This window comes from Leptopilina boulardi, unplaced genomic scaffold (assembly GCF_019393585.1).
Source record: "Leptopilina boulardi isolate dan_hultmark-lab unplaced genomic scaffold, ZJU_Lbou_2.1 LbouV2_193, whole genome shotgun sequence".
Lineage (NCBI taxonomy): Eukaryota > Metazoa > Arthropoda > Insecta > Hymenoptera > Figitidae > Leptopilina > Leptopilina boulardi.
This window is the reverse complement of record NW_026137744.1, coordinates 86,530-110,791: the sequence shown is the minus strand read 5'-3', so window position 1 is coordinate 110,791 and position 24,262 is coordinate 86,530. Positions and strand designations below refer to the sequence as shown.

The following is a 24,262-nucleotide window of genomic DNA, read 5'->3' as shown; positions in this document are numbered from 1 at the left end:
GATCAACATTTTTATATCAATTTGAAACCTTTGATGCCCTATACTTAGAGAAAAACTTATTAGGACCTTGTCAGTTTTCCTTTAAATTAATCTATTATGTGAGATTATTTTTATTTTCAATAAATGACGATTTTTCTATAATGTCGGTTTTATATAAATAAAACTTGTAGCCAGAGGATTTTTTGGGGTGGCTTATTACGAACCTGATTTGAGATTTGCAATAATTTTAAAATTCAAAATGGTGGACGAGAAAATAAAAAATTTTACGGATTTATATGAAACTTGTTGCTAGAGGGTTTTCTGATTAAAATAGATATTATAGTTGTAGAAACATTTCTAAAAAGGTGTAGTGATGATTATATAGTACAAGAATTTTTTTTTGCCTAAAACGTTCGCAACATTCGCCTTTTCAAATTTTCAAAATCTGACGTCATATTTGTAATGAGCAACACCAAAAAACCCCCGAGCAACAAGTTTCAAGCAAAACTGCTCATTTTTAACAAAATTTCCGTCATATTAGATCTGCCATTTTGAATTTTAAAGAAAAAATGAAAAACTAACATCATGTTCGTAATCAGCGACCCCGAAAACCCCCTAGCAACATGTTTCATGTAAATCTGTTAAATTTTTAATTTTGTCGTCCGCCATATTGGATCCGCCATTTTGAATTTTTAAAAACTGACATCAGATTCGTAATCAGCGCCCCCGTAAACCACCCTGGTATAGTAATTTTCGTGAGCGTAGCTCAACTTTTTAAAGTTTTAACTTATGTTTTTATGAATGCAAACTTTAAACTTGTTTTTCTCGAAACTAAATTTTTCAAAATGGTCGGATAAGGATTACTCCCACAGTTTTTAATGGATTTACTTGAAATTTAGACTACAGCTTGAGAACACTATTCCACGTAGGATATTTTTTTATTTTTTCTGTATCGTTTGTTTAAAATAAATTATTGAAATAGACTATTTTTTAGGTGCTCTGGATGATGTTACCTCTTAATATAATTTTTTTTTTACAAATGAAACAAAAATCATATCAACAGCTTTTTTCAGTGAGGGAAAACTAGGGAGACCCTAACCATAGCCCTATTTAAAAAAGGACAAATTTAGCCCATTTGATACTTTTAAATTAATTGTAAATAGAAGAGTTTCAAAATTGTTATATTGTCATATAGATATTGTAAATTGAAATTTTCTCTTCTTTTAAATAAATATCCTTGCAATCGACTGCTAAATAATGCAGTGGCAATATTTGTCTTGTAAGCCGCGCACAAGTATAGAGGTATAGAAATTTTAGGCAAGAGTGATTTCCATAAAGATGGGGTGTATTTTGGTGTACGTGCATGCGGCTACTTTAAGTATATAACATATATATATATATATATATATATATGTGTGGAAGCAATCCATTGAGTGTACCCATTGATGTAATACCCCAGGGGAATGAACCAACCTAATGAGGAATACCACCATGTTTACTTATAGGCAGTGGGCTGTATATACCTATATGTTCATCGAAAATGGGGTTCATGAAGTTGAAGTGCATACCACTCTTTGCTTAAGTATTGGCCAAACTAAGAACTTTATTTGCAAGAGTGAGGTGCTTTAACTTCATAGGCCGAAGGAGCTTGACGAAGAAATTTCTTTTAATAATTTTCACAATACACTTCTTTATAAATAAAAGCCTCCTTTATGAGTTAGAAAAACGTAAAAGAAGAAAATCTCTTAAATAATAGCTGTCAAGTATATATACACTGTTAAAAATGTTTGTAGTTTTAATATACATAAAGTACTTAAATTTAAGAAACTGGTATATTAGAGTGTAATTCATATACAAAGTATATTAAATTTTGTCACTGAAAAAAATTCAAATAAAAAAATTGCATTTTACTCAATTTATACATGTTCTTGTGTACAAAATAAGGTTTTTATTAATAAAGCAAAGTAATTTCTTTCATGTAAATACAAGTTTAAATCAATTTACATTGTAAAAATGCATATAATTTGACATTTATAGTACTTAACCTAAATGTCACATATAAGTATTAAAATTCTTGTATTTAGAATGTTTTTTTTGAAAAATTTTCCCCTTATAAAACATTATTTGGACATAACACAATAGTTAAAGAATTACGCACTGTTGTTTCAATTTCAAATAAATTTTCAATATCAAGGAAATAATGACCTTTTGGTGAAATAGGCATCTACAGCCGCCATGTTGTCACTTTAAATTTAATATACATGTATCTTAGATTTCAATACCTGTAGTGCATATTCGCTTCATACGCATGTATATTAAATCTAATACAGATTTTTCTAACAGTGTATTTGAGCACCTGGAAATAAGAACTCGCCAAGCGCTCGGCTTCACGCTACCAAGCCAGTCAAACATACAAAAATGATGAAAAAATAAAATTCGAAATTTTTTATTTTTGAAAACTGCTATCTTGTAGGAAATGAAAAGGCGCATCTTTTTTTCCTCTGGATTTTTCTCGTCAAATGAATAGTTTAATTAATAATTGTAAAAAACTAATAAATTTTTATTTCCAAATTTCATTCAATTTTTAAACATAAATCATCGTATCTTCGACAAATATTAATCAATTCCAATGAGATTTTGGATACTTCCGCGTTTGGGTCCATAGATGACGATAGTCTAAAAAAAATGTTGAAATTTTTTCAATTGTTGACCAATTTTTAATTATAATTATATTTAATTACCTGTCGGTAATCATACTCAGTTATCTTCGCCGACAAAAAGTCTGCGGGGAAGTTCATAGTTGAAAGAACTTCCAGTGAGACATTTGTGTATTAGGATATAATGAAGTTTTCTGTAAAGTTTCAAGTAGATTAATTCAATAGTTTAAAAAATATTGAATTTTTAAGATTGCGCGTGTGGCGCGCCAACGAGTAGGCCAGTGAATAGCATGATTGATATAAATTGATTAAATTTTTTGCATCAAAAAATGAGACCGTTTCGTGTATCATTTCTAAAAATTATACACAAAACGATCTCTTTTTCATATAACTTATGTGCATCAAAACGTTGCAATAGAAAAAGATACAACCAAGTTCACTGTGATTTTGTCGGGAAATTTACTCTTAAAATATTGATATTTTAATTAAATTAAATTTAAACTATTATTGATAATTTTGAAATTCGATTTTTTAAATATTTTATAATTATAAAATTTATATTTTGTGTTTAGGCTTTCTAAGTGTTAATTTAATTTCTTGAGAGAAATCCACTTAGAACTACCAAAGCAAGGGCAGAGGTACAAGTGTTTCAAGGAAAAGGTCGTTAATTAATTCCTGATAAACTTTATAGTTTAGATATTTATTTTAAAAAAAAAATTAAAATTACATAAAAATTAAATAAAAAAAAAAATTTTTCTTTTAAACGAATTTTATTTTATTTTGGGCAAAAAAATTAGTTTTTTTTTCAAAAAAGTCGCTTTACGAAATCGAAGAGGCGTCAAAAAAGCTATCGAACCTGATATTGAAAAAATTACCTATAAGCATGAGCGCGATTGAAAAGAAACGTTTTTTTTATATCACTTTACGTGAAATCTCCCATATATTTATATTTTTTTTATATATGTTTGCTATTTCAATTTGTTTGCGATTTGTTCTTGATATCAGAAGATAAAAGACATAAATCCTAAATCTCCAACTTCTAGAACTGGTATATATTATTCTTTCAAATATTATGCTGTGCAAAACTCTTTTTGCTGGTTTTTATATCTTTTCATGACTTCCGAACTTTCACCAGAATTTCTTTGCAAGACTTATTTTAAAGTCGATTGTTCTCAGGAAGTTGACAAATCGGGAAACGCGAGTAAACAAAAATTATTTTTTTTTATTTTCCTATTCTAAAATAATGTATACTTCAATATAAGTATATCTATTAACAAAATCTTCGTTATAAAAAACAGACTTTACGATTTAAAGAAAAAAAAAAAAATTTTAGATAAAAAAAAAACAAAAATGTTCGTAATAAAAAGTAAGTGCATAATAAATCCATAGTAAAAACAAAGTCTTAAACCATTTACACCTTAAATTAACCCCATATATTTTGCATAAGTCTGTCTTTGTCTTACTTAGGCTGACTCCGTTTAGACCTTGAATTCAATCTCAAAAATAGAATGAAATTAAGACTTATCTTTTTAGTCTGACATTTTTAAAAAGAATTTTTTAAAATGAAAAATTGAGTAAAAAGAAATTTTGTGAAATAAAAATTCTGCCAAATATAAAGTTTGGTATCTAAAAATATTCTTAACTATAAAAATTCGTTTAAAATGAAATTCGCTGCTAAAGGCTAATTTGAAAAATAAAATTTCGTCTAAAAAATAATTACATCTAATAAAATTCTTTAAATTCAAACTTCTAATTAATCATTTTTATGGGATAATAATGCGCTCCAATTTTTTTATTATATTTAAAATTATTTCAATTTGCTAGGTTTATTTTTTAAATAATTTTTTTTTGTATTTTTTAATACAAAATTAATTTAATGCAAAAGCGTTTAAATGTATATAAAGGACAAAGAACATATAAGGTACAAGTATAAGGTCCTTAAATGAAATGAGGAGAAAAATGAAAAATTAAATACAGTGTGTTGCAAAGTTTGATGCATGAGAATGAGAAATAATTTGTGGAAAGTTGAGAGACTTTCACGAGTGCGTAATTTGAACCCCTTGAATGAAAAGTTTTAGATGGCGAGAAGTATAGGGCATGTGTACTTACACACACACACATATATATATATATATATATACATGGGAAGGTTGGAAATAAAAGAGGGGGAATTTATTAAAGTAAAAAAAAAGAGTTGCCAGAGTATGGCAAGCGAGGAAAAGTGGTTACTTGCGTGTGCAGCGAGTGTTACAAGAGGCAGTCTTAATACCTTCATCCTCCATACGCAGCTATTACATAAAGGACAAATCTGATGGGGTACACTTTATCTTGATTCTACATTTAAACTATTATTATTTACACGCAACAAAAATTATTATTATTATTTGTTTAAAATTTTGATAATTTTTTAGGACAGGAAAGAGGATACCGGTACGGTTTCGAAACCTTAAAGATGTTTTTGGATATATCTTTCCTGTCCTAAAATATTGCCAAAATTTTAAAGAAATTATAATTTATTGGGACAAAACATCAATAAAGATTTATTATTATTATTATTATTATGATATTTTTCTTAGTGTTAAAGCGATTAACGTGATTCAGACTTTTCAAACGTTTGTATAAGTTCTCGCATCAGTAGTGTATGTGTGTTTCAGTCAGACAAATCGTTAGAAACTCTTGTAAACTGAGAAATTTTTTTATTTGTTATAGGTAATTTTTACTATATTCTTCAACTATTTAGCATAATTCAAAAGATTACTAAAAAGGCAGAATATTATATTAATTAAGATTCGATTCACTTCCATTATATTTTTTAATAGATTAGGTTCAGGTATTATTTTGTTATACTCAACGTTTTAAGACCATATAATTTTTGAAAAGTATTTTGTTATCTTTTATTGCAGTTAGAGGTTTCTAGGGTGGCTGATATTGAATTTTAAAATTCAAAATGTCGGATATAATATGAGGGACAAAAATATAAATCAAAATAGACAAAATAAGTCAAAATTTGAGTCGAGAGAAATAATAAAGTAAAAGAATAATAATACCTAATTTGGAAATCAAGGATGAAATAAAAATAACGACTTTATAACCGAACAGAGAGAGAGAGAGAGAGAGAGAGAGAGAGGGGGGGGGAAGTCAATTAATCAATATCAAATGAAATTATTTAAAAAAAAAAAGAATTTTATTTCTTTTTCTCATTGTATGTATTGAGCAGAATAAAAGTAAATTAAGTTTATTTCGTTCTAGTGAATTTTTTCTCCAAATTATTTATACAGGAATCTACTTTGCGAGACCCCATGTAGATTAGAAGTAAAGTCAATTTTCTTGTAAATTTGAAAGACACTTGATTTAGATACCATATATACATAGTGGGAAAGTGGGCGCCAATAAAAAAATCATAGTCTAGAGGGCAATGTAACGATTTCTCTCTATCTCAAGAGAGAGATTTCTTTCGAGCAGTGTAAATGTATATATCTGAAATAAAAATCGATCTGTGTTAAAGAAAAAAAAAATTGCACCCCATACCAGTTAATCTGTGTTTCGTTTAGGGGAACTCAGTGACCCTTCAAAAATAAGCTTTTAAATTGTCAGATTTTTTATAGTCATAGTTTTCCGCTTCTCGCTTGATATAAATCACAATTTTCTTTAAGATGATTGAAAAAAAAACTATATTTTACATTCATATACATTATTTATATTCTTTGTGTAAACAAATATTTTTTGTTGTTTTACATTATTTGTTTATTTTAGATCCTAACAAATATGTTTCAGATTCAAGTTTAATATCAATTTTGGTTAAGTATTATTCATTTCAAGGCATTTTAAAAATTTCCGAGAGTAAATCAGTTTTTAACCAAATCTAAATTTCTACGTAACAAAAATTATTTTTCATATCATTCTGAACCAAACCGTTACATTCTAAAGCTTAATTTTAATCTTTTAAAATTTTAATAATTATAACAAATAAAAGTAAATGATTTTTCTATTAAAAATCCACAATTTTCACAAAAAAAACCACATATTTATTTTGAAATTATTTTCTTCAATAAAATTTTTATTTATAAATATGCACGACTTTGATAAAACAAAACATATCCCGATACTGTAACGCAACCATTTTTTAGCGTACAAATGACTTAAAAATAATAAATTTAAATAAATTTAGTAAATAAACAACAATAAATAAATTATTGTAAAATAAATTCACGTATTAAGAAACCAAGTTGCCAAAGTCGTCAGAATAATAGTCGACCTATAATAAATAAATTCAATTCTGAATTGTCCTTTCATTCTGCTATGAAAACTCTCGCGAGGCATTGAGGAGCTTCGCCGGGTCATAAAGACGTTGAGGATATCACTATCTATCATTGAAATTAGAAGTCATTAAGGGAAGAGGTTGCTGGTGTATATATTTGAATGATAGTCCCGAGTATTCAAGAACACCAGGAAGACGAAATTACTATTTTGTTGACGATCTGTCAAATCAATACTGGCAGTCAATTTCCTAAGAACTTCTCGCATCAATCAATTTAACATCGGACAGTGTAGGGTTCTGCGTTACCGACGACTACGTATCGTTTATCGATTGCGGGTATTATATTATTGAATATTAATTGATCTCAGTGACACCGAGAAGAGAGGCCGCTGTTTAGCGACGCTTTCGTCTTTGACTCGTCAGTCATTTTATTCTCATTCTTATTCTGGTGATCGTAGTGTCAAGTTGTGTTCTATTCTTTTTCGTGTAAAATAATTAAAATTTAAAATTATAAAAATGAGACGAGGTGTCATCGTTGTCGTCAAATGGACGGTGAATCCCGAAATAAATTAATTAGGAGTCGTTTCCTTCAGAATTGATCTCATTATTATTAAAGTATAATTGAATAAATAAAATATAAATCCTGTCTTTCGGCCTTCTGCGATTATTGAACTTTTTCTAAAATTTGAAGTGAATATTAATAAGTAGTATTTTTGTTATAAATTTTTGTCTAATTAATGGTGTTTATCCTTATCTCCCCACACTCTTTGCGGTATGTTGTAGCTGTAAAGTAATAATAGAATTCCTGAGCTGGTTTTAGGGTTTTTCCTAAGTAGAATTATAAAATTTATTTGTCGGGTTATTTAACTATTTTTTTGGTTGAGTTATTTTCCATAAAGATAACGTTGATTGTCTTGAAAATATAATAATAAATAATTTAAATTTAAAATAAAAATCAATAATAAATTAAATTCAACGTTATGACAATTATTATCACCTGTTTGCTTTCTACTCATGCGCGGGCATAAATGCCACGTGGGACATCCAATTTTCCGTCCGGTGGGATATCACAGGATAAGAATGGAATATCCTATGTTATGAGAGATTTTTCTATAAGCTAAAACACACGATAGTCGATCATTTTGATATAATTGGGATATAGTTAACTTATAGGTTAATTAAATTAATATTAAGTTTTTTTTTATTCTGTACACTTCTAATATTAATTTAATTAACCTATAAATTAACTATACCCCAATTATATCAAAATAATCCGCTACTGTGTGTTTTAGCTTAGTTCTAAACAATTAAAATAAAAGATCAAAAAATACCTTTTTTGTCCTACCTGCCCGAAAAATATGTCATTTCGGGCACTTAAAGCGGGCCCAAAGTATCTCATTGTCGCTCGGGGTTAGGCAAGCGGGCGTAAAAGTACTTTTACGCCCGCTTCTTATGGTCAAGAAGGCATAAGGGAATTTTACTGTTTATAATATATTACAGTGTTATATTCACACACACACACACACACTTATGCAATTTATACTTTTTGTCTAGTAATTTAATTTATATCAGAGGGGATATAAAACTGAAACCGGTATAGATAATTTTTTTCTTGTATTTTTATACAAAAAAGAATCCCCTCGGTTTCCTAAATCTCGCCTGCGCCACAATCACCTATTTTGCGCCCTTGGTACGAAAATAACTATTTTGGTATGTTTTATTTAAATTTTATTTCGAAAGTTAGTTATGAATCGATATATAACATGTAGCTTTGTTGTCTTTTATCAAAGCTTGCCTCACGTGTTTCTGTTCATTTTTGGGGAAATAAATATATATGTATATATATATATGTATTTATAGAGAGAGAAAGAGAGAGAGGATAAAAGCTCCCTTAATTCAAGGCATAATCCTTGAGCTTGAATGCGATCTTGTCGACTGGAAAGGAACAACGCAACGTATAATCCAGAGTCATTTCTGGAAGGTACAAAAGTGAGAGGGATGAATATGAGGAAAAAAGTAAATGAGAGAAGAGGACAAGAATATATATATATATATATGAAAAGGAAGAGTCAGGGCTTGGAGGCAGAACTTGGAAAATGGAGTTGCAAGGCGAGAGGAGAGAAATACGCGAAAGACTCTCCCTTTAATAGTTGGCATCCCTTGTGACTCGAGTTAAGGATAGAGAATCCCCTTACGTAACTGGGTGCCCCCGAAATGACTAAAGAGATGAAATACTAGCCCCATGCAGAAACCTTTATATATATATATATGGTGAAGATATCCCAAGGCACGCCTGTCCCCAAGAATATAAAGCTCTCGGTCGATAACGTTCCACTTTCCCCAGAAGGGACGAAGAAAAGTGCTTTCAACGCGCAAGATTCGGGCGTCTTGTGACCCGTCAAAAATGCACCTCTGAACATAAGTAATATCATCTCTTCTACATATATATACAATTGTGATTGATGAAATCTCGCGTGAATTTTGTCTATAAATCAATTTCACAAATCTAAATTCCCTTTTCCATTTGACAATATTATGTCGTGATACGAAAAAGTGACAGAAATCTGAATGTTATTTATAAAAAAAAAATTATCTACACTTTAAATTTAATTTTTTTTTTTCATATAAGACTTTGTTTCAGGATGGATTTACATGTTGATGTAAATGCAGAATGCAAAACCGAAAATAATGAGAGTGAAAAGGATAGTGATACATACCTATCCTTTTTACTCTCATTATTTTTAGTTTTGCATTCTGCATTTACATCAACATGTAAATCCATCCTTAGCCAACCAAAATTTGGTTACAATAACCATTTTGGTTATTTTTGCCTAACTAATAATTTGTAATAATTTTTAATATTTCATTATATTTTTTTGAAAACCATTTTTTCATTATATTACAAAGGGGTTAAGTATATTCAGATGGACATGTGAATGATGAACAGTGAGCACTGTGAATAATCTATTGTTCTGCGAATGACAGCATTGAAGCATTGTAAGAGATTAAAAATCCTCTGTTTGCTATATAGCTCATTGGCTGATCATACAAGAGAAATGATTCTTTTTCATTGACAAGTTTTCATTCAAATGTCAATATTAAATGTTACAAAACATTACGTATGTTTTTTGTTTTTAACAAAAAAAAAAACATTTTTTTATTCCAGTAATTGCCTTATATAACTGTTACAAACTGACTCAACATGGGGTAATTTGTAACAGCTAATTTTTTATTAAATGAAAACGCCTTTTGTGTGAAAACGCGGAATTTTTTAATTTCTACTTTAATGTAATTATTATTGCAGAAATGATTGATTTATCGATAATAACAATTATGATTATATAAAAGACTTGATAAATTTTATAATTTACACAATATTATAAAAATTTGTTACAACCAATCACAAGCTCTCTTATACTTAATTTATGAATAATAATTAATTAATTTTTTAATATAATTGCAAATTATCATTTTACGCGTCAAATGAAATGAAATGAAACGGATTGTAATAGACACTCAATAAATTGAGAAAACCAAATACGAAACAATTTTCATGAAATCTATATGGATGCGCGTCCGGCATTTAATAATATTGAAGCTGCTGGTGTATAGGTTTCCTATTGATCGCCTCATTCGAAAAGTAGATGTGACGAACAAGCAGACTGACTCTAATATATGGAAATCTTATAAATCCCATGCCAGGACACATAGTTGTTATAATTTCAACTATAGATATAGGTATAGATATATAGTAGATGTAATGGTATACAATATATATATATATATTGAAGACAAATATTCGAACAAGTCAACAACCTTTTTTAAGAGACAAAATATTTTTTCTTTTTATGAATTATGCATTTGAAATTATATTTTCTCAATATAGTCTTATAAATATATGTTTTTGTTTAAACCCCTCTTCGATTAATCTTATTCAAAATTTTTGCAAAGCGTATAAAATTTTTTTTTAAATTCCTATTTAAAAATAATTTTTATTTTTATTATTACTGAAGGGAGAGGGGGTTTAGAGGTCGCTGATTACGAATATGACAATTTAATAATTTTTAAAACATTCTTCCTTCATTCTTAAGTATGCTAAATAAATGAATTTAGAAAAACAGGTGATTTTAGCGTCACGGTTTTATGAAGTAAGAAAAAAAAATATAAGAAATAATTTAGATTCCTCATTATAAAATTATTTGGACTAAACTGAAATGCATTTATTGAATTGGAATTTGATTAATAATCATAAAATTCACATTAATAAATATGTGAAAGTATAAATGAAAGTTGTTTTTTAAACAAATTTTGGTTGAAGTAAAATTGTGCGGCACCTTGGAAGCTTATCTATATATAGAGCGAATTTTATTTTTTTTCTCACCCCCAACTCTATAGAGTACACTCTCTATTGACAAGGGAAGCTTTCAACGAAACCTGGCCTTTAAATAAAACGAGTTAGGAAGTGCATTGTCATAGCGTGTGAGAGAACAATTCTCTGTGTATTGGTTTATATTCTTGTAGAGAGAGAAAGCTTGCTTTTATGTATATATGAATATTTTGTTCATTCGTGTTTGCGTGAAAGCGCAAAGGGTGCCTTGGATATCGCAGCTTTTTTATATATATATATATATTCGCTTATATGTTCAAAGTTAAGTTCCCTGAAGCTATAATTGCATTATTCTTTGTTTTAAGGATCATATCATTTCTCTGTACTATATGTTCACTAATTAATTTTTTCATTTTCTATAACACTTATACGCTCCACGAGAAAAGGGACCTTATGGTAAAATAATTTTAAGTTATGTTTGTGATTTTTGAAGTGAATTTAAAAAAAGAATCAACTATGTTAATACAAAAACATTTATGTTAATGTCTTCATTACATTCGAAAAATTTAATAAAAATTATTTTTGATTTTATTACATTAATTAGAAACTTTTTATCAAGGTAAAATTATCATTAAACATAACCTAAAATTTCTTTACCATAAGGTCCCTTTTTTCATGGAGCAAAATATGATATCTTCAGTAAAACGTAAGAGTAAAAAGGTTTATTAAAATTATTTTATTATATATTTATTTTGTGTGAGTCTCTATAATTTTAAATTTTATGATTTTTAAATAACACGGAAAAAAATTTTATATCAGGTAATATTTTTATGATAGAAGCTTTTTAAAGTGAGAACACAGGAAGCGAGTTATTTTTTCCTCGAAAGAACATAAAAGTAAAGCTTAAAAGTTGACTGTATGTATGTAAAAGCGTGTCAGTTTGTTTGAGATATTCGCACTTATAAAGGTGAATATTTCTCTATCTTTCACAGTAAACTTGGTTGTATCTTTTTCTATTGCAACGTATTGATGCACATAAGTTATATAAAAAAGAGATCGTTTTGTGTATAATTTTTAGAAATGATACACGAAACGGTCTCATTTTTTGATGCAAAAAATTTAATCAATTTATATCAATCATGGCCGAATTGAATCGACTCAAAATTAAACGAATTTTTTTCAGATATTTTGGTAATAGTACAATTGCGGAGACCATTTCACTATTTAATTTAAAAATGAAAATAACAGAAAATCAAAGACAATGTGCAATTCGATAATTGAAAAGTGACAGCTTATAAACATAACCTAAAATGCATGAGAAAAAATTTGTCGATAAAATCTATATAGCCGAGCTTTTTAGAAGGTAGATGCGGCAGTTTTGCTTTTTATAAAAACGATTCAGAAAAAATTTAAAGAAAGAAAATAGATAAGTGCTGCCATCTACCTTCTAAAAAGCTCGGCAATATTGATTTTATCGACAAATGTTTTTTCATGCATTTTAGGTTATGTTTATAAGCTGTCACTTTTTAATTATCGAATTGCACATTGTCTTTGATTTTCTGTTATTTTCATTTTCAAATTAAATAGTGAAATGGTCTCCGCAATTGTACTATTACCAAAATATCTGAAAAAAATTCGTTTAATTTTGAGTCGATTCAATTCGGCCATGATTGATATAAATTGATTAAATTTTTTGCATCAAAAAATGAGACCGTTTCGTGTATCATTTCTAAAAATGATACACAAAACGATCTCTTTTTGATATAACTTACGTGCATCAAAACGTTGCAAAGATTTGATGCAATTTTTGGTCTCAATTTGATACTTTTAGGAAAACTGTGATTAGAATATATTTAACATAAATGATGATCAAATGAGATATGATGAAAAAAATTTTATTTTCCAAACAACCGCATTTAGTTGCCCTATCCTATCCCTAAAATTATTATTTTTTTATTATAAATAAATTATCAATTATTTAAATAATTGATTAATAATTATTTAATTTCTAAACTAAAATTTATTAGTGTGAATAGTAACAAAAACTAATTATTATTAATGAATATTTACAATTTTCAACCTTCATTGAAGAGACAAATAACGTTAATGTATTATTTGTTTGAGAAACAAATCACCGAAGTAACCCAGTTCAATTATCGGTAAAGTCTTGAGCAAATATTTAGTCTACAATAAATTATTCACCCTCACTTGAAGATAGGAATTAAAACAAGAATATCTTGTATCTCGCGCATCTTATTTCTTATTATATCAAGTGAAGAAATAAACAAACAATTTTTAATTTTTTAAATTGATTATACTCTTTTATTACCGCATTAGAGATAAAAAGCTGAATCATCTTTTTTGTTTCTAAATCATTTAAATTTTAGTTTTCTTAGTTAAAATTTTTTATAAATGTAATAAAATTTCTATACATATGTTAATATAATTTTTCTATAAATTATTACTTTATTTTTTTTTTTTAATTTAAATTTAGTGCCATTATGTTTAGTTTTGTGTTACATAGTTGGTATTTGTATTATTTGTCAATTCACACTAACCTAAAAATTCTGCTTTTTATACTTCTGAAACATAATGTATAAGTTACATTTTATTGAAGATATTAAAATCTGAGATGTAAATGAATAAATAGATAACATAAAGTACCATTCAATATTGTATACCCTTCTCATTTCATCAATAACGTTTTAAGATAAAAGATTACAAGATTCTTTAAGATCACTGATAAAAAAAAGAGGGTGTGTTCCTATATGTCTACTGTCAATGATTTATGATTTCATACGAGCGTGTAAAACATAAATCTTATCCAAAATAAACAAATTTATATTTGTACAAAATATTTGTCATATACTATACTTACTACTTTTTGGAACAATAGCATCAATTTTACTTGAAACTGGATAATATTTTCTGGAAAAAAAATAACTTAATTCAGTTTATGATTGTTTTCTTTTAGTCGCAGAATTTGAATCTGTAGTTATAAATTAAAAAAAAAATTCAAAATAAAGACCAAAAAAATTAAAAGTTAACTAATCTGTTTCTAATAAGAGAAAATTTTTATTTGAACAAAAAGTATAACGTATAGAGCTAAATAATTATTTGTTTCAAGTAAAAAATTTTTTTTTTCTTTATATAAATACTTATTTGACGCAATTAAATATTTATTTAAAGTAACTAAATATTAATTTAAATCAAATAAATATTTATTTATAGCTTTGAGATAAATAAAAAATTTTCTTTGTGAAAATACTGTATTTGAGAATAATAAAAAATTCGAAAAGTTATCCAACTAAAAATAAAACAATAGGATCTAATTTCAAAAAAAAAATTGAATATATATTTAGTTTTTTAATTGCTGACAGTTTTTACAATTTTTCATTTGATAAAAAATTTACAGTTTTCACTATAAATAAAATTCTAAAAATATATATTCAATTTGTCGGTGTATCAAATTTACTTTGCAACTGTATACTTTTTCAGTTAATTTTAAAACAATTTTGTTTTTTTATTACTTCCAAAAATAGTGTAGTTTACAAAATTGAAATAAAAAAATTATTTTTATTTCAAATTTTTTTCGTTTATTTAATTTTTTTTTAATAATTTGAAAAATTATTATTTTTTTTTTAAATATCAATATACCTAAAATTTTTGTTTTTTTTTTGTTTTGTTACAGATAGAAAATGTGGAGCTCGGTTACAGCGGCCGGTGTGGAAAATGGACCTGCACCACCGTCCCGAAGTAAACATAGTGCAACCCTCCTTGGGGGTCACGTTTATCTTCTAGGAGGTCGAAATGGTAATCTTCCACTTAAAGATCTCTGGCGTTACAGTCTTGGTAAGTTTATTTTTTTCCATCAGATTTCTTCCAATCGATTTTCAATATTTTATATATGTATGTACATAAATTCAAAAGTCAACACTACCCTTCAAACTTCAAATGCAAACAGATGCAAAATTAAATCTCAAGGGTTCCTTTATAAATATAACGAACTTGGTCGCGTTAAATTTATTCAAAAATATTCACGGAAACAATTTTCTTAAAACTTTTTTTTTTTTTTTTATACAAGTCTATTTATTTGTAAAATTAATTTGATTTTATAATTTTATTCATTACATTTTTCAATGTAAATTAAGTAAAAAAAAAAAAAGAATTTAACTTGATGCGAGCTCATTTATTGAAGAAATTGTAATATGTTTATTACATTAGAATTAATATAATAATTAGAGAACAATGCACAATTAATTTTAATTAAATATAATGGAGACAGTTTATATTATAATTTAAAATAAATAATCAACGACATTTTTTTGATCTTTTTGATCTCTTTGACTTTGATTTGCATGATTGACGTTTCATTGTTTTTCTTCTTGATCCTTTACACATTTTACGCTTATTTTTTCTACCACACATTCCACTTTTTTCTTTTTTGTCGCAATATCCACAATTTCCAACGCAATCTTTGCAATCACAACAGGCAGGTTTATCGATTACTGCTGTTTTATGTCCAAATGTCCGTTTTAAAATGCCAAATTCTTTACATCGTTTTAGTATTGAACCCAACTATATATAGAAAAAAAAAAATTTATATAATTCTTTCATTGTTCTAACAATATATTAAATTAAAATTTCTCCTATTTTAATTTTTTATAATTAATTTTGTCAATTTTTTTTTTAATTTCGTTTTTATATTTACGAGAAATAATGTTTTTAAAAAAAATTAATCAAACAATTGAAATTTCTTGGATTATAGAAACTAGGTTCCATTTTTGAAGATTTTTAAATATTTTAATATACAAGAAAAAGAATTACGATTTTCTAATTTAAATTTTATAAATTCTTTAATGTATTTCCCCATTGAATTATTAGCTTTTTTTTAAAAAAAATGCAATCAAATTTTTTTATTGTGAAAAAAAAATTTTGTTTGCATAGCGAAAATATTTATTTAGCTCTGAGACAAATACTTTTTTTTTTTATCTCGGTGTGGATTGACTCCTGTTTTAAAATTTAGATTTATTTTATATTTTCAGAGAATGATTTCAAATAAAAATGTTAATAAAAAATTATTTTTTATGTCAAATATTACAAAAAATTAAATGTTATTCTGTAAATTGAAAAAAAAACATTTGTTTGATTCAAATAATAATCTGTTAATTGATTATATAATCAAAAGAAAAATATTTCTGTATTTGAAATAAATATTGCATTTAATTTGATTAAAATAATAATTATTTAATAAATAATTTAATAATAGTCAATTAATCAATTATTTAATTATTTAAATTAAATAATATTTTTTTATAAAGAATATTCTTAAAATACATCCCTCAATTAAAATAAATGATTGCCTTTCCATTAATTTAATTTATAAATAAAATAAGTAAAATAAATAAATATGTTCATATAATTTAAAAAAAAAAATATTTATAATAAAATAAAAATAATAATATTTATAAAATAAATATAAAATAAAATATATAAAAAATATAAAATTTGTTAATAATACAGAATTAACAAGTTCATTACCCGTCGTTTAATTTTTTCTTTCGGTATATTATAATTCGTAACCATGTAATTTAAAATTTGCTCTGGAGATGGTCGATGATTTTCAGCAAGTTTTCGAAGAGCACGAACGACCACTCCCAATGAATGTATTTTGTCGTCAGCCATGATGATGGTTATCCTTAATTCTATACTAATGACAGAGTTAAACGAAAATATCAAAAAAACAAATATATTTAAAAAGTCGCAATAACAAAAAAATTATAATCATATATCAATTATGAAACAGTAATTAATATTTACAAAACATCTAAGTTAATAATTCATATTTTTCGAAATATTTTATTATTAAATTTTATTTAGTTACGGATGAGTCAACATTTTTTTTTTAAAGTACAATTTTTAAATTTACCAACTTACCTCTTTCAACAATTCTTCGTAAAATAGCCAATATTTTACTCATAAAGATTTAGAGAAATTTAATTTCAATATCTATATACTTTTGAATTTGGAATTAAATTGTATGAAGATAAACTATTGACATGTCACATTGTGTTAAAAAAAAAAAACATTTCATTTAAAAATAATTGAAAGACGTTTTTTTCTCACATACAACTTCAAGATGTATCTCTTGTTTTTTTTGAAAAAAAAAAAAAATATTTTTCTCATTCTTCATTTCAGTCTAAAGTGACTTAATAAGTTAACATAATATGAATGCTGAGAAAAGGGTTATAAATGTAAAGATGAAATCAATATAATCGCATGAAAAGAGATGTGAAACAAAAATCAAGTCTTATATATACTTAAACTCATCGACCCTTTTTTGTTGCGATGAGAGATAAGTGGAAAAGGGAAGTCTTATAATGGAGTTTTCACTGGTACAATATTTTTGTGACAAAAATCGACAATGCTTATGCGGAGCTTTGAAAACACGAGACAGAAAAGCCCCTTTTCGATGTTACTTACCCCCAGGAGACGATGTGAATGGTCGAACCCTTTTGATGATGCTATGGTTTAATATTCAGCCAAACCCTGTGCGCGGAACAAACCCTTCTGATTAATAGTTGGCGATGTGTGTGCATGCGGAGGAGAATCATGGTCCATTGCACATAACTTTGCTTTTTCTCAATCGAAATTATTTCACTCTATTTCGTTTTTAAAAAATTTCAATTTCTAAAAATGCTACTTTAAAAGTTGTTCTACAGGGGTGCATGAATTTCACATTCAAATAATTAGTTAAAATTTTCATTTTAAATAATTTTTTAAAATAATTTTATTTTTTTTTTTGACTTCATTTTTTGAATTATTTGAAAGAATTTTAATTTTACACATTTTTTGCGTATGGACTTTTTATTTAAAATGTTCTCATTTAACTGAATAGTATATTAATTTAGAAAAATTTTCATTCAACAGAATTTTAAGTGATTCGAATTTTTAAATGCCAGAATTTTCAATTCATCGAATCTTCATTTCTTCAAATTATTATTTGTTAGAATATTTAAAATGACAAATTACCATTTGTTCGAAATTGCAAATGACCGAATATATATAAAAAGATTTCGGCGCGAATTTTAAAATTAACCAATCAAAAATTATCAAGAAAATTGTGATTGGTTAATTTTAAAATTGGCGCCAAATTCTTTCTGTCTTTGAATTTTTCACTCCAAACTATCATAAACATAACCTATAATTTTTTGCTCCATAGATCGTCTTCCTCAGAGCATTTTTATTTGAATGTAATTGAACCAATAATTTTTGTATTTCATATCATTTAATTGACTCAATAATTATTTGATAAAAATAAATATTTATTTGATAATAGTCAAGTAATTGATTATTTGAATCAAATAAATTTTTTTTTCAGTATATATATATATATTGCTAATAAAACTTAAGAAGGAGTGAATAAAGTTTAAATTAACGAGTGTACAATAATCATAAACGACATGAGAGTGAGATTAATTTAAATGTCTAATCTCATTGGAAATTAGAGTATATAATTGGCATCTATTGCCTTCGGATTTAACCGATATTAAACGCGCTTTAATAACGGCGTGTTATTGATCGGTCTAAACCTCGTTCAAATTCCGACGCGACACCCTCCCACTCGTACATGTACAGACACCAAGTTTAAACAGCATCCCTTTGCTTTCCTTAACAGTTTCATCATACATATATGCAACCATAATTGTTGAGGATTATATATATATGCTAATTGAAATATTTCTCTCAAATTTACAACTCAATTTACAACTCTTTTATTTTACAATATATATAAATCATTTTTTTTTCTCTTCTTTTTATCAAAAGAAACATTAATTTCAATTTTTTGAATTAATCTCTCTAAATCTCAATTAGTGAAAAATTAGCTACTAATTTAAATTAGTAAAAATGTCCACTAATTTTTAGTAACTTTTTACTAAAACCTTAGTAAACAAAATTTTAAACTATACTAAATAGTAATATTTTACTAAAAATTAGTAAAAAATTTTACTAATGTGAATTAGTAGCTCACTTTTCACTAATTTAAATTTAGAGAGATCAATGAGTAAAAATGGTTTTGTTAAAAATTTTTTATTTTTCTTTTTTAAATGTTCGTTGTATTTGTTACATATATATTTATTATTATTATTTAACATAGAAATTACCACTTTACTTTATTTTGAAAAAATTAATGACATCGAAAATATAAGTTTACGGAGGTCAATGAACTTTAAAGGTCTTGTAATAACAGAAGCAAAATAACAATATAGGAAAGGCTATCGATAGATATATTTTAAGAGGATTATCTCTGGAAGTAAATAATTTACAAAGAATTAAAGAAAAATATTTTGTTGGACTTTTATTTTCTTCTCATATTTTTTCTATTATAAATAATGATATGTTATTTATAATTGATATGTAAAAATGTCTAGCAGAAAATTTGTGATACACAATCTTGTTAATTAAAGAAAAAAAAATTTTTATGACTATATAATTATAAAAAATAGTCTTTAAAATAACCGCGGTATTTATATTTCCCCTTTTTCTTTGTTTATTTAATTTTCTCGCAAATTGTCTATAATTGTTTAACATTTTTTTCCTTTTGTATTTGTAGTTAAATCACTATTATATATATATATATATATATATATATATATATATATATATATATATTAGTAAATATAAAATATGTCAGTTTAATAGAAAAGTTGTAATAATTAATTAATAATTAAATTCAAAGTCGACAAAATTAAAAGTTATATAATTATTTTATTGATAAATAAATAAATAGTTAATAAATAATTTCTTTGCTTTGCTTGTATATTGTGATGATTTTTAAAGTCGTCTTTTTGTTCTTTATATCATAAAACTTTGTCAAATAAACTTAGGAATGAAATTGTTTCATCTGAAATTTTTGCAATGTAAACTTAATGTGTTTTATCATATAAAAAAAAGACAATGTCTCTCAGCCAAAGAGATAAGACACGTGTGTTTAATCAATGTCGGCCATCTCTAGTGCAGTTCTCCAACGTTGCAGCCTCTCAGCTTTGCGTTATGGCCCTTAAGTAAATCTAAGTGTCTTTGTTCCAGGGCACGTCTTAGTCGGACATTGTGACATATTTTTTATACAATATTTTATATACATGGTTTACTATATAAAATTTATTTAATTAATATACTTATCTTTGCAATAATATTTCTACAATTGGTTATAATTGTGAATTTATTTCAAAAAATATATTTAAAGTTGTTTCAGACTGAAATTATTTGAAATGGAATAGAATTATATTTTACGATGCTTTCTTTATTAACGATTTACTTGGAGCGTGATATTTTGCTGATCCCTCTCATCCCCTAAAGTAGCACTATTACATTTTTTATGGACGACCCAATACTCTAAATCTGAAACAGTGAAAATTTCACTGACTTCAAATCAGTGGCTCAGTTTTCTTTAAATCCACTGTTGACTTAAAGAAAAACTGAGCCACTGATTTGAAGTCAGTGAAATTTTCACTGATTCAGATTTAATAACAGTTATACAATATTTATTGTTACTGTAATATTACGTGATACTTGGGTAGGTTTGCAAAGCAATGCGTTCATCGAAAAAATTACATTGATTTCTTAAGTAATAAACCCCTCGAAAACTTATTTAATTTTTGATTGGAATTAGCGAAACAATTTTCAAAATTGGACCTTGAGGTTTGATTTGTAGAAGCACTCTGATCCTGTAACACTCCTTTTTTAGAGTTTCCTCTAATTCTTTTGTCAGAAATCGCAGCATGTGGAGGATATAGATATTTTTTTTTTTAAACCTTTTCAAAGTAAAATCAGATTCAAACGTTTTTTAACGTTTTAATTGCACAGAAATTCTATTATGTCTAATCACAATACGGGAACAAACCTCAGTTAGGCACACAAAATAAATCGTCGAGATAACACAGTAAAAACAAAGTCTTAAACCGTTTACACCTTAAATTAAGCCCATATATTTTGCATAAGTCTGTCCTTTTTTAATTGGTCTGACTCCGTTTACACCTTAAATTCAGCCTCAAAAATAGGCTGAAATCAAGATTTCTTTTTTAGTGTGAAGGTGCGAGGATTGAAATGGTAACAACGTCATAGTGACAGCTGTACTAACTGATAAGAGATCTGCTAAAACAGGTGGTGTATTAAAATCGAACAGAAATTCTAGACTGATAGAGACTTTATACAACAGGTTAACCGTAGAGTTTTGGAGGCACTAGAATTCATACTTGTTATATAATTACAAAAAACTCAAGAATTGAATGTAATAAGTAGAGGAAAATATTGTTTTCAAAGCCTGATCATTAATTTTATATATTTGAACTCTGATATTGTTCTAATAAAGCAGAATTGTTGAAAGATAAGACCATTTTGTGGATAATTTTGGAGAGATATATTTAAAAAATTCAACTTCTCTCAGTCAAGATTTTGCGATCGATTAGGTCTCAAAATCCCTAGAGAAGTTCAAATAATATTACATCGACCTGAAAACATCCTTGTAGAGGGGATTTACAATAAATTATTTAAAATAGGATACATTTTTTATGTTATATCGCTGACGTATGAATGCTGATGTTGGATTCAATAGAATTATTTAAACAAAAAGTAAAACTGGAAATTCAATAACTTTTACAAAGTTAATGTCGAGAAGTTTTATAATTTTCACAACTAGATTTTTCATCTGAAATACGAATAATTATAGTCAAATAAAAATTATAAATCACTTCCAATTTATTAATAAGGATCATGGTGTCATTTAAAACCTCAATGTAATCTAGTTATTAAAATAACTTACATCATCTTCAGGAAAGTTTCAACTAAATGAGAATTTTATACACCTCTAATAGTACCTGAATAGACGACGTCGTCCTAACCACCCATTATGGTGATCTATAAAGCTTTATGTATATACTTTAACTGACACTGCCAATCTAATCATTTTATTATGATGATCTAGGTGTTCAAATATAATCCCATCTGCAAGGAAGTTTTACTAAAATACTGTAATTTTTTATGCCTTTAATAGTGTATTATTTATCTTAATTTCTTTTACTCAAATAAGAATAATAACTTATTTAATATTTTTTGAATATTCTTCTCAAAAATAATAAAACATCTTCTTGTCTATAAATAGTAAATTCTTACTTTGGTATAATCTAGGTATTGGAAGAACGTCATCTTCGGAGAAATTTGAACAAAATAAAAATGTTTTATATTTTAACAAAATTTCTGTCTGCTTGTTAATTAATTAGTATTAAAATTTGCTTTCTTTTGTTGCAATGAGAAAAAAAAAATTGGTTAGAGATATTTTAGGTTAGTAAAATATACTGCTTTAATTTGTTATTTTAACTAAAGTTTTTAATTTGTTATTTTTAACTAAGTTTACCTTTAGTTAAAGGTATAGTTTTAGTTTTGATATTAGCTGCAAGTTTAACAGGTAATTACTTTAACAGGTAACTACTTTAACAGATAATTAAAGTTTAACTATCTAAATAATTAGATTAACTAATAACGAAATATTAACAGTAACGAATTAAATAGCAGCAGCTTATTCTGAAGAAAATTGTTTGTTAGGTTATTTTCTATTCACATCAGCATGTTAACACAGAAAAAACTTGGACTCATTTTTGTTGCAACTCATTTTCTTTTGGGTATCGAAATGAGTATGGGACAAACTTCATGTTATTCAAAATGATATTGGCTGGAATTTCAGATTTCTAAGTTGGCATCATAAGCAGAGTAATTTTGTATTTCAATTATTGTTTCTAATATTTCAACAACACCTGAAAGATTATTTTGACCAGTACGAATATTTAGAAGTTTTTAAATAAAAATTATTTATTATTATTTACGTAGATAATAATTAATTTCATAAGTTTTTAAATTTACCGCTATTATTTAAGTTGGCAGTACCGTTCCTGTTGTCAAAACACATGTTTTCATTTTTCTAACCTAAAAACATATTTCCTTTATTATTTTATTACGCGATTACAAGCAATTTTTAATCAAATATATTAGGTCTAGCGTGTTATTTACTTCTTTGTAATTATTATATTTCATGTTTTTGTGCAAAATTATTCGTTATTTCACAATATTTTTCCATTTTTCTTTTTCTCAAAATGAAACTTGCCTGTTTCATTTTGATACTTTTACCTTAGAACTCGAAATGAGACAACCAGTTTCATTTTTGTTGCGAATCAAATTGAGTATAGAATCTATACTCAATTTGAATTCAGGTTTTTTCTGTGAACTTAATCTAAAATTTTAATTGTAGAACTTTCTTTACTAATTGATATTCTATCAACAAACCAAATTTCTTTTAGTGTGTGAAACTAAAAATATATACAGGGTGAATTTTATGTTTCGTACCCTTAAAATTTTTTTTTAATCTCATTTTTATTCAAAACTTCTCCTAAGATGACGTTCTTCCAATACTTAGATTACCATAATAAGGTTTCATTATTTATAGACTGGAAGAGGTTTTATTATTCTTAAGAAGAATATTCGAAAAATATTAAATAAGTTATTTATTCTTATTTGAGTAACAGTTTCACGAAGATGACTTTCCCTGGCGAATCCGGAAAACTGTGTTTAATCTGAATGTGGTTCGAATTTGGTTAACTTTGATTAAAAGCAAAATTTTGCCCCTAATACATGAAAAAATGATTAAGAAAAATTGATACTGATAAATTATAATTAGTTTAGTTAAATTAAAATTTGAACCTTACGGAGATCGAACCTAATCGCATGACTAAATCTAACATCAAATCTAAAGAATTTTAACGACCGCGGCTATTAAACAACTTACTTCTGATCTTTTACTTAAACTTTTCATTATTTCTTAATATCAATGAATGTGTCACGTCACCGTAACTTTGCTAAACGCATAGTCTTAGCTGCATTTTTTTGTAACAGAGTCTTTTCTTGATTTTTTCCTGTATAAGATCAATACTACAGTCGCGACAGTAGTCTGACTTACTAATTTGTTCGGTATTATTAAAATATATTAAATGT

The 24,262-nt window shown here is 26.4% G+C and overlaps 2 protein-coding genes across 4 annotated transcripts in view; one reads left to right on the top strand and one right to left on the bottom strand.

Annotated features, from left to right (window-relative positions):
* LOC127277989 (host cell factor 2-like) overlaps nucleotides 1–24,262 on the top strand; it is a 50,009-nt gene that overhangs the window by 6,762 nt on the left and 18,985 nt on the right. For both annotated transcript variants that reach the window (XM_051299464.1, XM_051299465.1), the window contains exon 3: nucleotides 14,913–15,073. In XM_051299464.1, coding sequence (XP_051155421.1) covers nucleotides 14,920–15,073 — 154 coding nt within the window. In that variant the 5' untranslated portion in view covers nucleotides 14,913–14,919. The remainder of the gene's footprint in view (nucleotides 1–14,912; nucleotides 15,074–24,262) is intronic.
* Nucleotides 15,396–17,314, bottom strand: LOC127277994 (uncharacterized). 2 transcript variants are annotated; one of them, XM_051299475.1, is made up of 3 exons: nucleotides 17,159–17,314; nucleotides 16,763–16,931; nucleotides 15,396–15,799 (listed from the first exon to the last, which is right to left on the bottom strand). In XM_051299475.1, exons 2-3 carry the CDS (start codon nucleotides 16,904–16,906, stop codon nucleotides 15,533–15,535), a joined length of 411 nt encoding a protein of 136 aa, XP_051155432.1. In that variant the 5' UTR covers nucleotides 16,907–16,931; nucleotides 17,159–17,314; the 3' UTR covers nucleotides 15,396–15,532. The 2 variants fall into 2 exon arrangements, with proteins under 2 accessions (XP_051155432.1, XP_051155431.1); XM_051299474.1 differs by having other exon boundaries at nucleotides 16,763–16,926.